General features: G+C 45.3%; 1 protein-coding gene across 3 annotated transcripts in view; it reads right to left on the bottom strand.

The window, feature by feature from the left end:
* The window catches only part of FANCM (FA complementation group M), a 174,236-nt gene extending 158,899 nt beyond the window's left edge, over window positions 1-15,337 (bottom strand). For 2 of the 3 annotated variants that reach the window (XM_039535881.1, XM_039535882.1), the window contains exons 1-2: window positions 13,051-13,846; window positions 1,705-1,877 (exon numbers count right to left, since the gene is read on the bottom strand). In XM_039535881.1, the coding sequence (XP_039391815.1) occupies window positions 1,705-1,877; window positions 13,051-13,792 (915 nt within the window). In that variant the 5' untranslated portion in view covers window positions 13,793-13,846. Of the gene's footprint in view, window positions 1-1,704; window positions 1,878-13,050; window positions 13,847-15,107 lie in introns of those variants that run through there. The other variant, XM_039535883.1, reaches the window with a different exon arrangement.
* Between the last annotated feature and the right edge of the window lie 820 nt (window positions 15,338-16,157).

Raw genomic sequence — 16,157 nt, 5'->3', positions numbered from 1 at the left:
ATGAGCTGCCAAAAAGGAAATCTGGAGGGGCACTCTGAAAGCTAGCATTTGCAACCTGAGTGCAAAACTAATCTGAAATTATGAAGAAAATGGCATGACAAAGAGCTGGACTAGGGGGCAAGAGCTGCATAAAACCACATGCACCATCTGCCTCTCATTCCGAATGTGTTTTTATGGCAACTGGGAAACTGGCAGGCTGTTCCTTTGAAGCCATCTATATTCCCGTTCTTCACCCAGATCAGCTCAAAGTCAAATACACAATTAATACACAGGGCTGCAGGATCAAGCAGCAGCCTGGCAACACAAGCATCTAACACACTTAGATATACTGTGACCAATAGGCAGTCTTCTGCTGAGTGGGGAAAAGTATGTGAACCACTGGAAGGGCACAGAAAAATGCTACAAATATTAAATAGAAATTTCAAAAAATACAGAAAATAAAAGTCAACAGATAGAAGAGGACAAGGGAATTAAATATACACATTAAAAAGGGATGGTAGCCATGCCCAAGGATAGCAAGATAAGACAAGGAAAAAAGCATTAGAGAAGCATTTTATATACCAATGCCACAGCAAAGGTGACTAACAAAGGAAGCTGGGAACCTCTACTCTGCATTAAGTAAGCTCACACAATTCTCAATGAAACGTGAGTCTTGTTTCCACACAACACAGGTAAATGATCACAATGGTTTTAAAAAAAAATGTCTTTAGACTAATAGAATAAAAAAAGTATTTCAGCCTTTGTCAGATGCTCAGAAAGCAATACAACCTGTACATTTACATTATTACAAAATGAAAACAAGTTACTAAAGTGTTTGAAATTGGGGAGGGCTGCAGGAAGGAGGAGGTGCAGCTATGGTGAACAAGCCTGTTCTCTGCTTTAATTCTAATAAAAATGGAAGTCTCAACATTTTCCTTTATGTGCCATATTACACAAGTCTGCTGCTCGTCAGCTTTCCTATGCAAAGATCTAATAGGAAAGCATCTTAGTGCCACATCAGTTCACTGCAAATTGCTCAATACATGACTTGCTTCATAACTTTAAAACAAAGTATTGATAGAGAGGGATTTAACCAAGATACTTCAAAGCATTTTTCACTGCATGAGACAAGACCTCAACTGAATGGACAACAGTGGGTCATACTGGACTCAAAATTTAGTTCAATTCAAATAAAGTGTTGTTTTTTTGTTTGTTTTTCAGAAATGTGGTTTATTTTGCAATCGCTAAGATTGCTGCCACTGGGGTCTCCTGTTTAAATTTTTAATTCTTTGCCAATATATGCCACACAGACTGCAGTAGATTGTGTGCTCATAAACATGCCCATGCCCTGTAGAAACAGCCCCTCCCTACAAATGCATTTTTAATTTCTTACAATCTAGGGTTTAAAATTAATTTCTGAACAGAAAAAGCAGTTCTATACAAACCATACAAAATTCTTATCTCCCCATCTACTTAAGATTTCATAATACAGCTAGAATGCTCAGCATCTTGTGTACTCTTGTTGCATGCAATTTATACACGACTTGTATCAAGGTATTGTAAGCTATAAAATAATGTTTTGTCTTTGTTAATTTCTTACCAAAATCCTCAGTTTAAAAAACTGCAGAGCAATCTGCCTACTGTAATACATTTGTGCTTAAATTATCCATGATTGCACAAAGAATGACTCAAAAGATTGTGCAGTTCACATTAGTCTACCATTACCTGGCAGTAGGCGTAGTTTCCAAGAGCTTTGTGGGCTTCATCAATAACCAGACATTTTATTTCTGCAGCAGGACAGGTTCCACGAGAAAGATCATTTACCATTACTTGAGGAGTAAGAAAAAAGACCCTCTTATTGTGCCAGATTTCCTTCCGATTGTGAACCTGGGTACCCCCTGAAGGGAAGAAAAAAAAACAAACAAAAAAAACACTATTACAGATTTCAATTAGTTACAACTCAAGAGAAATCTTGGAATCATTGTGGATAGTTGTCTGAAAACATCTATTCGATGTGCAGCGGCAGTCAAAAAAGTGAACAGAATGTTGGGAACCATTAAGAAAGGGACAGATAAGACAGAAAATATATTGCCTCTATATGAATCCATGGTCGTCCCATTTCAAAACAGATATATTGGAATTGGAAAAGGTTCAGAAAAGGGCAACAAAAATGATTAAGGGTATGGAACGGCTGCCATATGAGAGGAGATTAGTAAGACTGGGACATTTCAGCTTGGAAAAGAGACGAGTAAGGGGGGATACGATAGAGGTCTATAAAATCATGACTGGTGTGGAGAAAGTAAATAAGGAAGTATTATTAACTCCTTCTCAAAACACAAGAACTAGGGGTCACGAAATGAAATTAATAGGCAGCAGATTTAAAACCACAAAAAAAAGTATTTTTTCACACAATGCACAGTCAACCTGTGGAACTCCTTGCCAGAGGATGTTCTGAAGGCCAAGATTATAAGAGGGTTCAAAAAGGAACTAGATAAGTTCATGGAGGTTAGGTCCATCGATGGCTATTAGCCAGGATGGACAGGGATGGTGTCCCTAGCCTCTGTTTGCCAGAAGCTGGGAATGGGCGACAGGGATTCCCTGTTCTGTTCATTCTCTCTGGGGCACCTGGCATTGACCACTGGCAGAAGACAGAATACTGAGCTAGGTGGACCTCTGATCCAACCCAGTATGGACTTTCTTATGTTCAACAGGGGAACGTGCCTTTTTAAGTCTGAACAGTTTTACTGGCATTTCACCTGCTGAGTGACTCAAGGCTGAAGTTTATTGTAATCAGTATGAAATACTTCACGTAAAACAATAGGATGCCCCAAAGGTTTCATGGAGAGTACAATCTGCTATGATAGAGGTGTCATAGATCAAGCTTAAGTTTAGATCAGTGACAGCTTGAAATGAGGAAAGTGAAAATTAGTTTGAGACTAGGGAACAGACTGCATTACTCCAAGGTTACATCTACACTACATGCCAGGGGTGTGATTCCCAGGTCTCTCACACATACTCATGTTCACTCTCATCGAGCTAGCACAGGTATAAATAGTAGTGTAGCTGTGGTAACATGGGCAGTGGCACAGGCTAACCGCCCTGAGCATAAACCCACCTGAAACCAGTGGGTACATCCTTGGCACAGCTTGCCACTGCCCATGCTGTGTCACTGATGCCTAGGCTACCACGGCTACACTACTATTTATACTTACCTTAGCGCTCACTGATCTAGCATGAGCGTGCGTACATGAGCTGGGAATCACACCCCTAACTTGACATGTAGACATACCCTGAAGATCCCCTCATCAGTGGCAAGCTACACACACAGGTATTACAAGTTGAAGTTCATGCCCACCCTCTGCTTCAGGAAAGCAGGAAAACTTTTAAACACGGGTAATAGAGTTTTCTAGAAATATCTAGTCCACCTTTTGGATACTATGTTTGAGAAAAGATTACTTTGTGTATTGATTAAGCCAGTAAACATCACAGGTTTACAGTTTAGATAAGAGGTGTGAGCATCCTGCTGAGCTGAAAACTGATACAACCTGAATTATGGTCTCCCTACTGCTTCACTATAATTGAGAGTAGTTCATCACTAAGACTGCAAGTTTGTAATGGAGGTCACAGAAGTCACAGATTCCGTGACTTTCTGGGACCTCCATGACTTCCACAGCTGCCGGTGCGGCTGACCCTGGGGGCTGGCCACTCTGGAGGCCCCTGGGCTGCCTGAGCAGCGGCTAGTGCCACTGGCCCCACGGGCCACTGGAGTAGCAGTGGTCCTGGAGCAGCAACAAGCCAAGGGGATGCTCTGGAGGCTGTCAGAGCAGTGGTCCCTAGGGGCCTCGAATCCACAGGCAGGGGCCAGCCATCAGCCACCAGTGCCCCAGGAGCTGCTAAATTTTAGTCAGGGGTATTTATACTAAAAGTCATGAACAGGTAATAGGCTGTGATTTTTTATTACCCATGACCTGTTCATGACTTTTATTAAAAATATCTGTGACTAAATCTTAGACTTATTCATCACCCATACTTCTGTCAGCTACTAAAACAGAGGTGTTCTAAATATATCCTGAGAGTTGGATCTAGGCCCGTGTCATTCAGTTTCTTCAGAACTGAGTTTTTTCTAAGCAGCAAAGATAACCTTCCAAATGTGACTTGAGTGTAACTGTTGCACTAATGTCTGAGTCTGCAGGCAGCCTGATACAATGATTCCAAGGTATGAACTGCACTGTCTCCTATTAATGTGATTAAAGTATCTTTGTGATGACATTTTAGTGTCAATATTAACTACCGATAAGTGTTCACTTTAACAGATGAAATGAGGGTATTGAGTAGTACTGAAATCTGGAAAATGGAAGTTGCTGCACAGAAGGAACTGCAGAGAAAAGAACAAAAGACAAACACAGGGAAGGGAGGAGAGAAAGATGAGAATGGGAAAGGAAAAAAAAAAGAAATAATGGTAAACCTAAAGCATATTTTCCTCACGGAGTGATGATGAATGTGATAAGGCACTGAACAAATAAAACTACTGAAACATTTAGTTACTACATAGAGGCAACATTACCCCTTAGGCCTTGAGCACAAGCCTCAAGACCAGTACGCATTCCATTGTGAGGAGTAACCAATCCTGAATTTCTCTCTCAGTCCACAGGACATAATAAATAGAATTCAGCCTTCTCCTCTGAATGAGTTTGATATTACTATATACTAAACTACCAGAACAGCATAAATGAACAGCTGACTTTAAGAAAGTTATCGTGATCAACATACTGCTCACAAGTGCGCTTACAATGCACATTTCAGATTCCTTTTAAACAAACTCATTGGTTGACAGACAAAAACCAATATTTCCTCTTAATTTAATCCATCTAAATTTCACGTGATAAGCTCTAATTGGGGCTATGCTTTTTCTTACTCAGGAAATATGGATTAATACCTGTCTGGTGTAACAGGTGGATGAAGTTTTTTGGCCTGTCAACCTTACCACATCCATTTAAGTTGAGCACTTTCCAGTGCCATGTGCAGAGCCAGTTAGACAGGCAGAACTGCAGGGTCTCAATGTGTGGATAAGACAATGGTGTAGGGAGGAGGTGTTTAGATTTATTAGGAACTGGGGAAACTTTGGGGAAAGTGGGAGCCTATACAGGAAGGATGGGCTTGTATGAAGCAGGCAAGGTACTAACAAGCTTCAACAGGACTTTATTTTTACAGTGGAAACCTCTTTACCAAGCTGTTGCTGCACCCTCTGTAACTCTCACTCAGCCTCCTCACCTCCTTCCTGTCCTTCCAGACTCCCAACAGCCAGTGCTCCCAGTTCTAATGATTACAAGCAACATCCAAACACCACATTCCCTCCTCTCTTAAATTCTCTCAATTAAAATAAACATTGTTGTTCTAACCACAGGAACAAATAGGAAACAAGACACTATACTACTGGCAGAAATATTACACTGGAAACACTGTAGATACTACATAACATAGTCTTTAGTCCAGACAGGTGGTCATCTGGGTCTGACAGGCTGTCTCTCAAGCCCCAGTTCCAGTGCAGTGTCTTGTTGTGTGGGTTCTATGGGGAAGTCATCCAATGCAGACTGGGTGTTGGTATAATCTCCTCTTGGTGCACAGGCAGGTGCAAGATAAGAAGCATTCCATACCCGCCCATCAGAAAGTGCATAGGTGTAAGGTCCCTTCTTCTCTATGATTTTATGAATAGCTGTGAATTTATGGTCCCCTTTGCATAAAATTCCAGGTTTTCGTATTCTAACGAAGGAACCACACTCAAACTTTGGTTCCTTAGCACCCCACTGCTTGTCTGTGAAAGCCTTATACGTTGCTTGGTTCTGTTCAAGTGTTTTCTCACATCATCATTTGGGGCATCAGGTCGTGCCTTTAGCAATCCAGCAATGTTCAGTTTAGTATTCATCTGTTTCCCATGGAGTAACTCTGCGGGTGATCTTCGCGTTGTGGCATGTCACGTAGCCCGGTATGCTTGCAAGAAATCAGTAGTGAAGGGTATCCACAATCGCCCTTCCAGTTTAGCTATTTGCAAACTCTCTTTCAAACTTCTGTTAAACCGTTCGATTTCCCCATTGGCTTGAGGGTAATATAGGGATGACCTTCTGTGTAAAATGTTCCTCTCTGATAGAAAGGTTTCAAACTCCAGGGAAGTAAATTGACTAGCATTATGTGAAACCAGTTCTTTGGGGTTACCTTCCCTGCTAAAAACTGAAGAGAGGAACAATTACTGTAGCAGAAGAGATTTGCGATGCAAATGCTACCTCAGGCCATTTACTGAAATAGTCTATTAAAGTGATGGCATAAGAACAGTCAATTGGAGCAGAATCAAAGGGTCCTACAATGTCAATCGCCACTTTTTCCCATGGAGATTCAGGAAGAGAAACAGGCTGTAATGGAGGGGTACTTATCACTGCTGTCTTATCATGCATTTGCAAGTGACACAGGATTTTATGAGTGCTTCAGTTTGAGAGTCCATCCCTGGTCACCAATACAGATCCCATAGTTGTTGTTTGGTTCTGACAATTCCTTGATGAGTATCGTGTGCCAGGTGTATGAGTTTTGACTGTAATTCTTCTGGAACAAGTAGCTGGTGTGTACCTCATAGCACACAGCCATCGAGCAAAGAAAGTTCATCCCAAACTCTAAAATAAGGCAGCAAAACTGGTTCAAGGTTTTTAGAGTTACTGGGCCATCTCTTTATCAGAAATTCCCATAGTTTTTGTTGAATTGGACATGCTGAACAAGCAGCTTGAAATTGTTCTCTTGTAACTGCAGTAAGAGTGCTTGTAATAAGTGCAACTACTACATCCTCATCCTCCGGTGGACCATCTGGTGAAGGCAAAGGCAGGCGAGAAAGGCAATCAGCTACCACATTTTTGTTTCCAGGCTTATATTCCAGGTCATAATTGAAAGAAAGTAGTCTTGCAGACCATCTAGCAATACAATATCCTGCTCTTCCCGGTCCTTTTGTGGTGAGCAATGTCATCAAAGGGCTGCGGTCTGTGCGCAACTTGAACGTGCGGCCGCACAGGTAAGTTCTCCATTTTTCAATAGCCCAGACACAAGCAAGTATTTCTTTTTCGACTGTAGAATATTTTCTCTCAGCATTACTCAGTGTCCTTGAAGCAAATCCAACAGTCCTCTCTGTGTTGTCCTCATGAAGTTGAGTGAGGACAGCCCCAAGTCCATAATCAGAAGCATCAGTAGTTACAACTGTGGACAATGCGGGACTGAATAGTGCAAGTACTGGACTATGCACAATCAAGTCTTTCACCGTTTCGAAACTAGCTTGTGCATCCATTGTTCACACTAAGGTTGAACTTCTCCGTAGTAATTCTCGTAACTGTTCAATGACAGAAGCGTAACTGGGAATGAATTTTGCGTACCAGGAGGTAAGACCCAAGAAGGAACGTAAGGTTTGCAAATATGTTGGAGGAGGAGCATTTGAAATTGCCAGGATATGATCTGGATCAGGTCTTAGTCCAGCCTGTGAAACTGTATGCCCCAGAAAGGAGAGTTGAGTTTGTCAACATTTGCATTTGGACCTATTGAGCTTGAGGCCTGCTTTTGCTGATGCAGTTTAGTACAGACTGCAGGTTATTGTCATGCTCCTCAGTAGTATTTCCAAACACAATAATATGATCCAAATAGCACTGAACTCCATGTTGATTCTTCAGAATCAATTACATCATTTTTTGGAAGGCACTTGGGGCTGATTGGAGACAGTATGGAACACGTTTAAAACGAAATAGTTCCTCATGTGTAATAAATGCTGTGAGGTCTCTGCTGTCTTTATGCAACATAACCTGGTGGTATGCGCTCTGCAAATCAATATCTTTGCTCCATGGAGTTCTGCAAATACTTCTGTGTGAGGAAGAGGATGGCTGTCAATCACAATAGCTTCATTTGGCTCCCTTAAGTCCACACAAAGGCAAATGCCTCCACCTTTCTTCTGCGTCACCATTATAGGTGAAACCCATTCCGAGGAGTTCATCTCTTCAATAATGTAATTTTGAACAAGTTTTCTAAGTTCCTCTAAAACAGCTTCCCTGACTGAAAATCGTAAGCGCCGTAATTTCTGTCATATAGGCATCACATTATTCCGCATTTTAACTTTATGCAGAAACCCATAAACACAGCCGAGTTTCTCCTCAACCTGGTGTTGGGTCCCAGCTGAAGCTGGTGTGTGTACCGCAAGAGTGCTTTGCTGAGGAAGATCAATTCATCCATTAACTACCCTGAGATTTAAAGCAGCCTATAAATCTCAGCCAAGGATAGGAGTGCCTTTGTGGACAATGTAGAAATCTGCAGTTACACAGCAATCACCAAAAGTAACTATGCTGGCACGCAGCCATGTACTGGAATATGTTTTTTCAAATAGCGCCCCAACTGAAGTTGGGGTTCAATAAGAGGCACATCTTTAAAGTAATGCAAATAAATGGAATCAGATAGTATAGATACTGCTGAGCCAGTGTCCAACATTAGCTGAATAGAGCATGATTTGCCTGAGGGTATGGCAGAAACGTTTACAGTGCACTTTATCTGTTCTGGAATATGTGCAGTAGTGATTTTGTCCACACACAGCACAGTAACATCTGGTATTGTAACTGAATGCACCTGTTGATTGAACTGGCTACTGCGACATACTTTAGCAAAATGCCCAATCTTTTTGCAATGATTGCACTGAGCTACTTTTGCTGGACATCCTGTTTAGCTTGCAAGATGTTGTGGAGATCCCCAGTGAAAGCATGCTTTTCCTGTATTTTACATTTGCTGATTCAGTGGCTTTTTATTAGTTTTCCTCTTGCAATTGTTTGTCTGCAGCGATAGTGAACTTTTCTGCAAAGGAGTTATAGCCTGGACTGTGCCTCCTGTATCTTTGCTCATTATTTTTGGCTTCAGCTGTAGCTGACTCAATCTGAGTAGCAATGGTTATTGCTTTTTCTAGTATAAATTGTGGTTCTAGAAGTAAGCGTTCTTTTTCACGAAGCACGGTTGTTTTCTCAATGAGCTGGTCTCTAATCATCTTATCTGCCATATTCCCAAAGTCAAAAGTTACAATCAGACTCCTCAGGGAAGCAATATACAGCATTATAGTCTCCCCTGGTTTCTGCTCACGCTGGCGAAATCTGTAGCAATTAGCTACTACATTCACTTTTGGCACAAAAAAGTTCTTTAATGCAGTGAGTGCAGTCTCATATTTATTATCTGTAAGGGGAAAAGTATAAAATATACACTGCCCTTCTGCTCCAAGGCAGTGGATTAGTAGACAATGCTTTCTTACTTCAGAAATCTCTGTAACATTGATTGCAAGCAGATAAGTCTCAAACATATGGATCCAGACAGCAATTGGAGGCTCACCTGGGCTTTGCAGAAAGGGTGCAAGTGGGTTCAGAGGCAGAAGATCCCACCCTTGTCGCCAAAATGTTGTGTCAAGCAGGCAAGGTACTAACAAGCTTCAACAGGACTTTATTTTTTACAGTGAAAACCTCTTTACCAAGCTGCTGCTGCACACTCTAACTCTCACTCAGCCTCCTCAACTCCTCCCCCCTCCTTCCTGTTTCCTGTCCTTTCAGACTCCCAACAGCCAGTGCTCCCAGTTCTAATAATTAAAAGCACATCTAAAAACCACCTAAACTAAGATGGAACCAGATTGCTGGCACTTAAAATTAAAAAGGCCATAGAGCAGTTTTTAAACTAAAGACTGGGGGGAAGCCACAGGTGCAGAGGAGCACGTGGTTCGGACAGGGACATTCCTTAGGGGAGGATCTACTAATGGAGATTCTCTATGTCCTAGTAAGGAGAAGAGGAGGGAAGATGATCAAATATAGGTAGGATCTGATGAGGAACTGTCAAATGAAAAAAATCCCATTCAATTACATCATGTAATGGGAGACAGCTGAAAAGTGACAAGTTTTTAAAGTTCTTATATACAAATGCTAGAAGTCTAAATAATTAAATGGGTGAACTAGAGTGCCTTGTATTAAATGAGGATATTGATATAATAGGCATCACAGAAACTTGGTGGAATGAGGATAATCAATGGGACACAGTAATACCAGGGTACAAAATATATTGGAAGGACAGAACAGATTGTGCTGGTGGGGGAGTGGCACTATATGTGAAAGAAAGCATAGAATCAAATGAAGTAAAAATCTTAAATGAACAAGCTGTACCATTGAATCTCTATGGATAGTAATCCCATGCTCTAAGAATATAGCAGTAGGGCTATATTACCGACCACCTGACCAGGATGGTGATAATGACTGTGAAATGCTAGGGGAGATTAGAGAGGCTATTAAAATAAAAAAACTCAATAATGAGGGATTTAAACTATCCCCATATTGACTGGGTACATGCCACCTCACGTTGGGATGCAGAGATAAAGTTTCTTGACACCTTAAATGACTGCTTCTTGGAGCAGCTAGTCCTAGAACTCACCAGAGGAGAGGCAATTCTTGATTTAGTCCTAAGTAGAGCACAGGATCTGGTCCAAGAGGTGAATAAAGGAGGACCACTTGGTAATGGTGACCATAATATAATTAAATTTACCGTCCCCGTGATGGGGGAAAACACCACAGCAACCCATCACAGTAGCATTTAATTTCAGAAAGGGCGACTCCTCGTTTTTGTGTAGATTAGTTAAAGAGAAATTAAAAGGTAAAATGGAAAAAGTAAAAAAAGTTTCCATGCAGCTTGCAGGGATTTCAAAGACACCATTATAAAGGCTAAACTTAAATGTATACTGCAAATTAAAAAACATAATAAGAGAACCAAAAAAGTGCCACTGTGTCTAAACAACAAAGTAAAGGAAACAATGAGAGGCAAAAAGGCATCCTTTAAAACTGGAAGTTAAATCCTAGTGAGGAAAATAGAAAGGAGCATAAACTCCGGCAAATGAACTGTAAAAATATAATTAGGAAGGCCAAAAAAGAATTTGAAGAACAGCCAGACAAAGACTCAAAAACAAAATAAAAAAAAATAAAAAAATGGTATTACTTTTTAAGTACATCAGAAGCAGGAAGCCTGCTGAACAACCAGTGTGGCCACTGGACAATTGAGATGCTAAAGGAGCACTCAAGGACGATAAGGCCATTTCGGAGAAACTAAATTAATTCTTCGCATCGGTCTTCACAGTTGAGGATGTGAGGGAGATTCCCAAACCTGAGCATTCTTTTTAGGCGACAAATCTGAGGAACTGTTCCAGACTGAGGTGTCATTAGAGGAAGTTTTGGAACAAATTGATAAACTAAACAGTAATAAGTTACCAGAGCCAGATGATTTCATCAAAGAGTTCTGAAGGAACTCAAATGTGAAATTGCAGGACTACTAACAGCAGTCTGTAACCTATCATTTAAATCAGCTTCTGTACCAAATTACTGGAGTATAGCTAATGTAACACCAGTTTTTACAAAGGGCTCCAGAGGTGACCCCAGCAATTACAGGCCGGTAAGCCTGACTTCAGTACCGGGCAAACTGGTTGAAACTATAGGAAAAGAACAAAACTGTCAGACACCTAGATGAACATAATTTGTTGGGGAAGAGTCAACATGGTTTTTGTAAAGGGAAATCATGCCTCATCAATCTACTTGAATTCTTTGAGGCGGTCAACAAGCATGTGGACAAGGGGGATCCAGTGGATATAGCGTACTTAGATTTTCAGAAAGCCTTTGACAAGGTCCCTCACCAAAGGCTCTTAAGCAAAGTAAGCTGTCATAGGATAAGACAGAAAGTAAATAAGGAAGTGTTATTTACTCCTTCTCAAAACACAAGAACTAGGGGTCACCAAATGAAATTAATAGGCAGCAGCTTTAAAACAAATCAAAGGAAGTATTTCTTCACACAACACAGACAACTTGTGGAACTCTTTGCCAGAGGAGTCTGAAGGCCAAGACTATAATAAGGGTAAAAAAAAGCACTAGATAAGTTCATGGAGAATAGGTCCATCAACGGCTATTAGCCAGGATGGATAGGGATGGTGTCCCTAGCTTCTGTTTACCAGAAGCTTGGAATGGGCAACAGGATAGATCACTTGATGACAACTTGTTCTTTTCCTTCCCTCTGGGGCATCTGGCATTGGCCACTGTCAGAAGACAGGATTCGGGGCTAGATGGACCTTTGGTCTGACCAGTATGGCCTTTCGTATGTTCTTATGTTTTTAAACTATTCAAGGAATCTCATACACCTTCAGACACAATCTACTTTGGACTGCAGACAATATAAACAAATAATAAAAGGCATACTCGTCTGAACATGAGAGCAGGATGCCTTTGAATTTCAATGTATTGTTTCTATCGGCTCCTAGAAATGGAGCACACCAGCATAGCCACAAAAAGCCTACATGTCAGCAAAGAAACAGGGGTGGATGAGAAGACTGGCTTATCCTGTGGCTTCTACTGATGTTTGACAGCACCAGCTGGAGTTTGCTGGTAAGTTTCCTATGTACACCATGGGGGCGATGAGATCCCTGAATGGATGGCACCCGAAGAAAGGCTGAGCATGGCCACAGCTGTGCTAAGGACCATCTCCATAGTGCTTCACAAGTCTAGCGTTACATGGCCCAGACTTTAAAGACCTATGGCTACTAATGATGCAATGAGTTTCTGCTGGCCTCTCATCGCTGCATTCCACCACATTGTGCCTCTGCAATAACTACATGGACTATCAGGGTTGGAAGAGCCCTCAAGAGGTCATCTAGTCCAATCCCCTGCTCAAAGCAGGACCAACACCAACTATTTTTTTGCCCCAGGTCACTAAATGCCTCCCTCAAGAATTGAACGCACAACCCTGGGTTTAGCAGGCCAGTGCTCAAAGCACTGAACTATCCGTCCCCATGCATCCGACGAAGTGGGCATTCACCCACGAAAGCTCATGCTCCAATACGTCTGTTAGTCTATAAGGTGCCACACGACTCTCTGCTGCTTTTATCCGTCTGGGCCGGGGCTGTCACAGCACACGGGCCTGTGGCTCTGCGTGGGGCCTGGGGTCACCTGGCTTCCGTGCCCGAGCTGCGAGGCAGTGGGTGGGTGTGGGGGGCCCGGGGACCCGCCGTACCTGTCATCTCGGCCATGTGGTGCTGAGGGATGCCCATGACGCGGGCGCAGGCCTCCATCTGCTGCGCCACCAGCGGCTTGGTGGGCGCCAGGAAGAGCACCTTGGCGGAGGGGAACCAGCGGTAGAAGTTGTACATGACCACGGCGGCGATGAAGGTCTTGCCCAGCCCGGTGGGCAGGCACACCAGCGTGTTGGCCAGCAGCGCCGCCCGCGCCATGCGCACCTGGTAGCCGCGCTCCGGCCAGTTGGTGGGGTAGATCCACAGCGAGCCCGCCGCCGCGCAGAACCCGCCGCCCGAGCCCCGCTCGGCCTCGTCCGCCGCCGCCAGCAGCAAGTCATCGTCCGCCGCTGCCGCCGCCTCCTCCGCCTCAGGGCCGGGCCGGGGTCGCTGGCGCCGCACCCCTCCGCCGGGACAAGGCGCGGGACGGGGAGCCGCCTCCTGCCGAGGCCCTGACGGTGGCCCCGGGGCGCGGCTAACGCGGGACCCCCAGCTCTGGAACAGCGTCCTCTGCCCGCCGCCGCCGCTCATGCTCTGTGGGGAACGCCCGGGCCCCTCAGTCAGTGCCAAGCAGAGCCCCCGCCGCCATCTTGGGGCGGCAGCTCTCCGGGAACGCTTGAAAACCCCGCCACACTCTGAGGGCTGCCGCGTGAGACCCAGCCCCGCAGCACGCTGGGAAATGTAGTCATTTAGGGCCGCTCTGTGCGGCCAGAGGCGCTGCGGCATGCTGGGAAATGTAGTCATGGGGGGCTTACCGCTAGCTGGCGGTGCGGCATGCTGGGAAATGTAGGCCGTGGTCTAAGGACCTGACTAACTCCCCTAAAGGGAAGGCAAGTACAACCCAAGCGCTTGCTAAAGCCACCACCAGGCCCCAGTCCCGCCTTCTTACGTGCTCCAGTCCCTGTGCATTTTGTTCAGGGAGGCTGTGCTGAAAGACTGCCCACAGTATTGCCATTGCTTAGAACTGAACAGAAGTTATTCACCTATTTCACTGACCTGTAATGCACCAGTTATGCTCCCATTTAAAACAATGGCAAAACCTTAATCAGGCATTTTATCAGACTGTCTGTTAAACCAATTTCACTGATAATAACACAGTAAAGAAAGATAAACACCGCACACCCTGACAAACAGCTAGTCAGGTACCACAAGGGTTCAGCACATTATAAGAAAATAGATTGACTACCAGTACACAATGACAAGCACCATTACATACTTTTTGTCAATATTTAGGTTATAAAGTCTTCTAATGACAGCTCTAGGATAGTTGTGTTTTCATGTCATCCCATTATTTACAGTTAAAATCCGTTTCCTTATCCTCTTCAGAGTTACGGAACAGCCCACCTGGAAGCTGGACTGCTGCAGATGTGGCTGTTTAGAAAATAATAATGGACACTCTGGAGAAGTTTGAAAAGTAGAATTGCATTGGGGACCTGCCTTCTAGTCCCACTGACAACAGATTCTTCCTGTTACCCCCTGTGCTTCATAAACAAGCAGATTTTAGACACAACAAAGCCTGCATGTTGGCAGGCAGTTAAACTAGATGACCCTTGCAGTCTGTTCTGACCCTGTGATCAGGGCCATCCCTAGCTATTCTGGGGCCCTACGCAGCCCTCCTGCAGGGGGAGGGTGGCTTGGGGCACAGGGGGAACCACTCCCTAGCACCCACCGGCAGCCAGGTTGCTGCACTTCCTGCCGCCAGTGAGTGCAGGCCCCTCCCTGCAGCAGTCGTGGGGCAGAGCAGGGGCCGGAAGAGGGAAAGGCAGAGCAGAGTGAGGGCAGGAAGCCTGGGGAAGAGGCGGAGCAGGGGCTGGAGCAGTACGCAGCTGCGCAGAGCACCAGGAAATTTGGTGCCCCAAGTTTCCTGGTGCCCTACGCGACTGCGTACTTTGCGTATGGGTAAGGACCACCCTGCCCGTGATTCTATGATTGACTTACTTTACTTGCCCTGTTATCTTTCTACCACTTTGAACAGCGTCACAGTAATAAAGTGAAGCACAATAAAGTTTCCATTGCAGAGTGCCAGTCACCACAAGATGTTGCTTCTCTTTCATTGTACCTGCATATTTAATAGCTTCTTCATTCCTGTAGGCGGATGCCTTGAGAGCAGCTCTTCCCTTCAGCCAGGAGGACCCAACTGCTAACCTTCAAGAGCTCTGTGTGGCTTGAAAGGTTGTCTCTTTCACCAACAGAAGTTGGTCCAATAACTATATTACCTCACCCACCTTGTCTCATAATATTCAATCTGTCCTTTGTCATTACTGGTACAACTTCACCCACACAATGGGGGGTTGTATTGCTTCAATTATACCCAGAGAGTCAAAATGGATACTGGCTTACTCTACCTGTCGCCCCTCCCACCAACCCCAGGCCCCTCCCTTACCCCTTCGGACCCTCCCACCAACCCCAGCACCTCCCTTACCCCTTCGGCCCCGCCCACCAACCCCAGCACCTCCCTTACCCCTTCGGCCCGGCCCACCAACCCCAGGCCCCTCCCTGACCCCTTCGGCCCCTCCCCCCACCCCCCGCCCCACCCTTCCCCCTTCCGCCCCGCCCACCAACCCCCGCACCTCCCTGCCCCCTTCGGCCCGTCCCACCAACACCAGGCCCCTCCCGTACCCCTACGGCCCCGCCCACCAACCCCAGCACCTCCCTTACCCTTCGGCCCCTCCTAACAACCCCATCACCTCCCTTACCCCTTCGGCCCCGCCCACCAACCCCAGGCCCCTCCCTTACCCCTTCGGCCCCGCCCACCAACCCCAGCACCTCCCTTACCCCTTCGGCCCGGCCCACCAACCCCAGCACCTCCCTTACCCCTTCGGCCCCGCCCACCAACCCCAGCACCTCCCTTCACCTTCGGCCCCGCCCACCAACCCCAGCACCTCCCTCACCCCTTCGGCCCCGCCCACCAACCCCAGCACCTCCCTTACCCCTTCGGCCCCGCCCACCAACCCCAGCACCTCCCTTACCCCTTCGGCCCGGCCCACCAACCCCAGGCCCCTCCCTTACCCCTTCGGCCCCGCCCACCAACCCCAGCACCTCCCTCGCCCCTTCGGCCCCGCCCACCAACCCCCGCACCTCCCTTACCCCTTCGGCCCCGCCCACCAAC

The sequence above is a fragment of the Mauremys reevesii genome, linkage group 4 (genome assembly GCF_016161935.1).
Source record: "Mauremys reevesii isolate NIE-2019 linkage group 4, ASM1616193v1, whole genome shotgun sequence".
In the NCBI taxonomy this organism is placed as follows: domain Eukaryota; kingdom Metazoa; phylum Chordata; order Testudines; family Geoemydidae; genus Mauremys; species Mauremys reevesii.
This window is presented reverse-complemented; position numbering and strand designations above follow the sequence as displayed.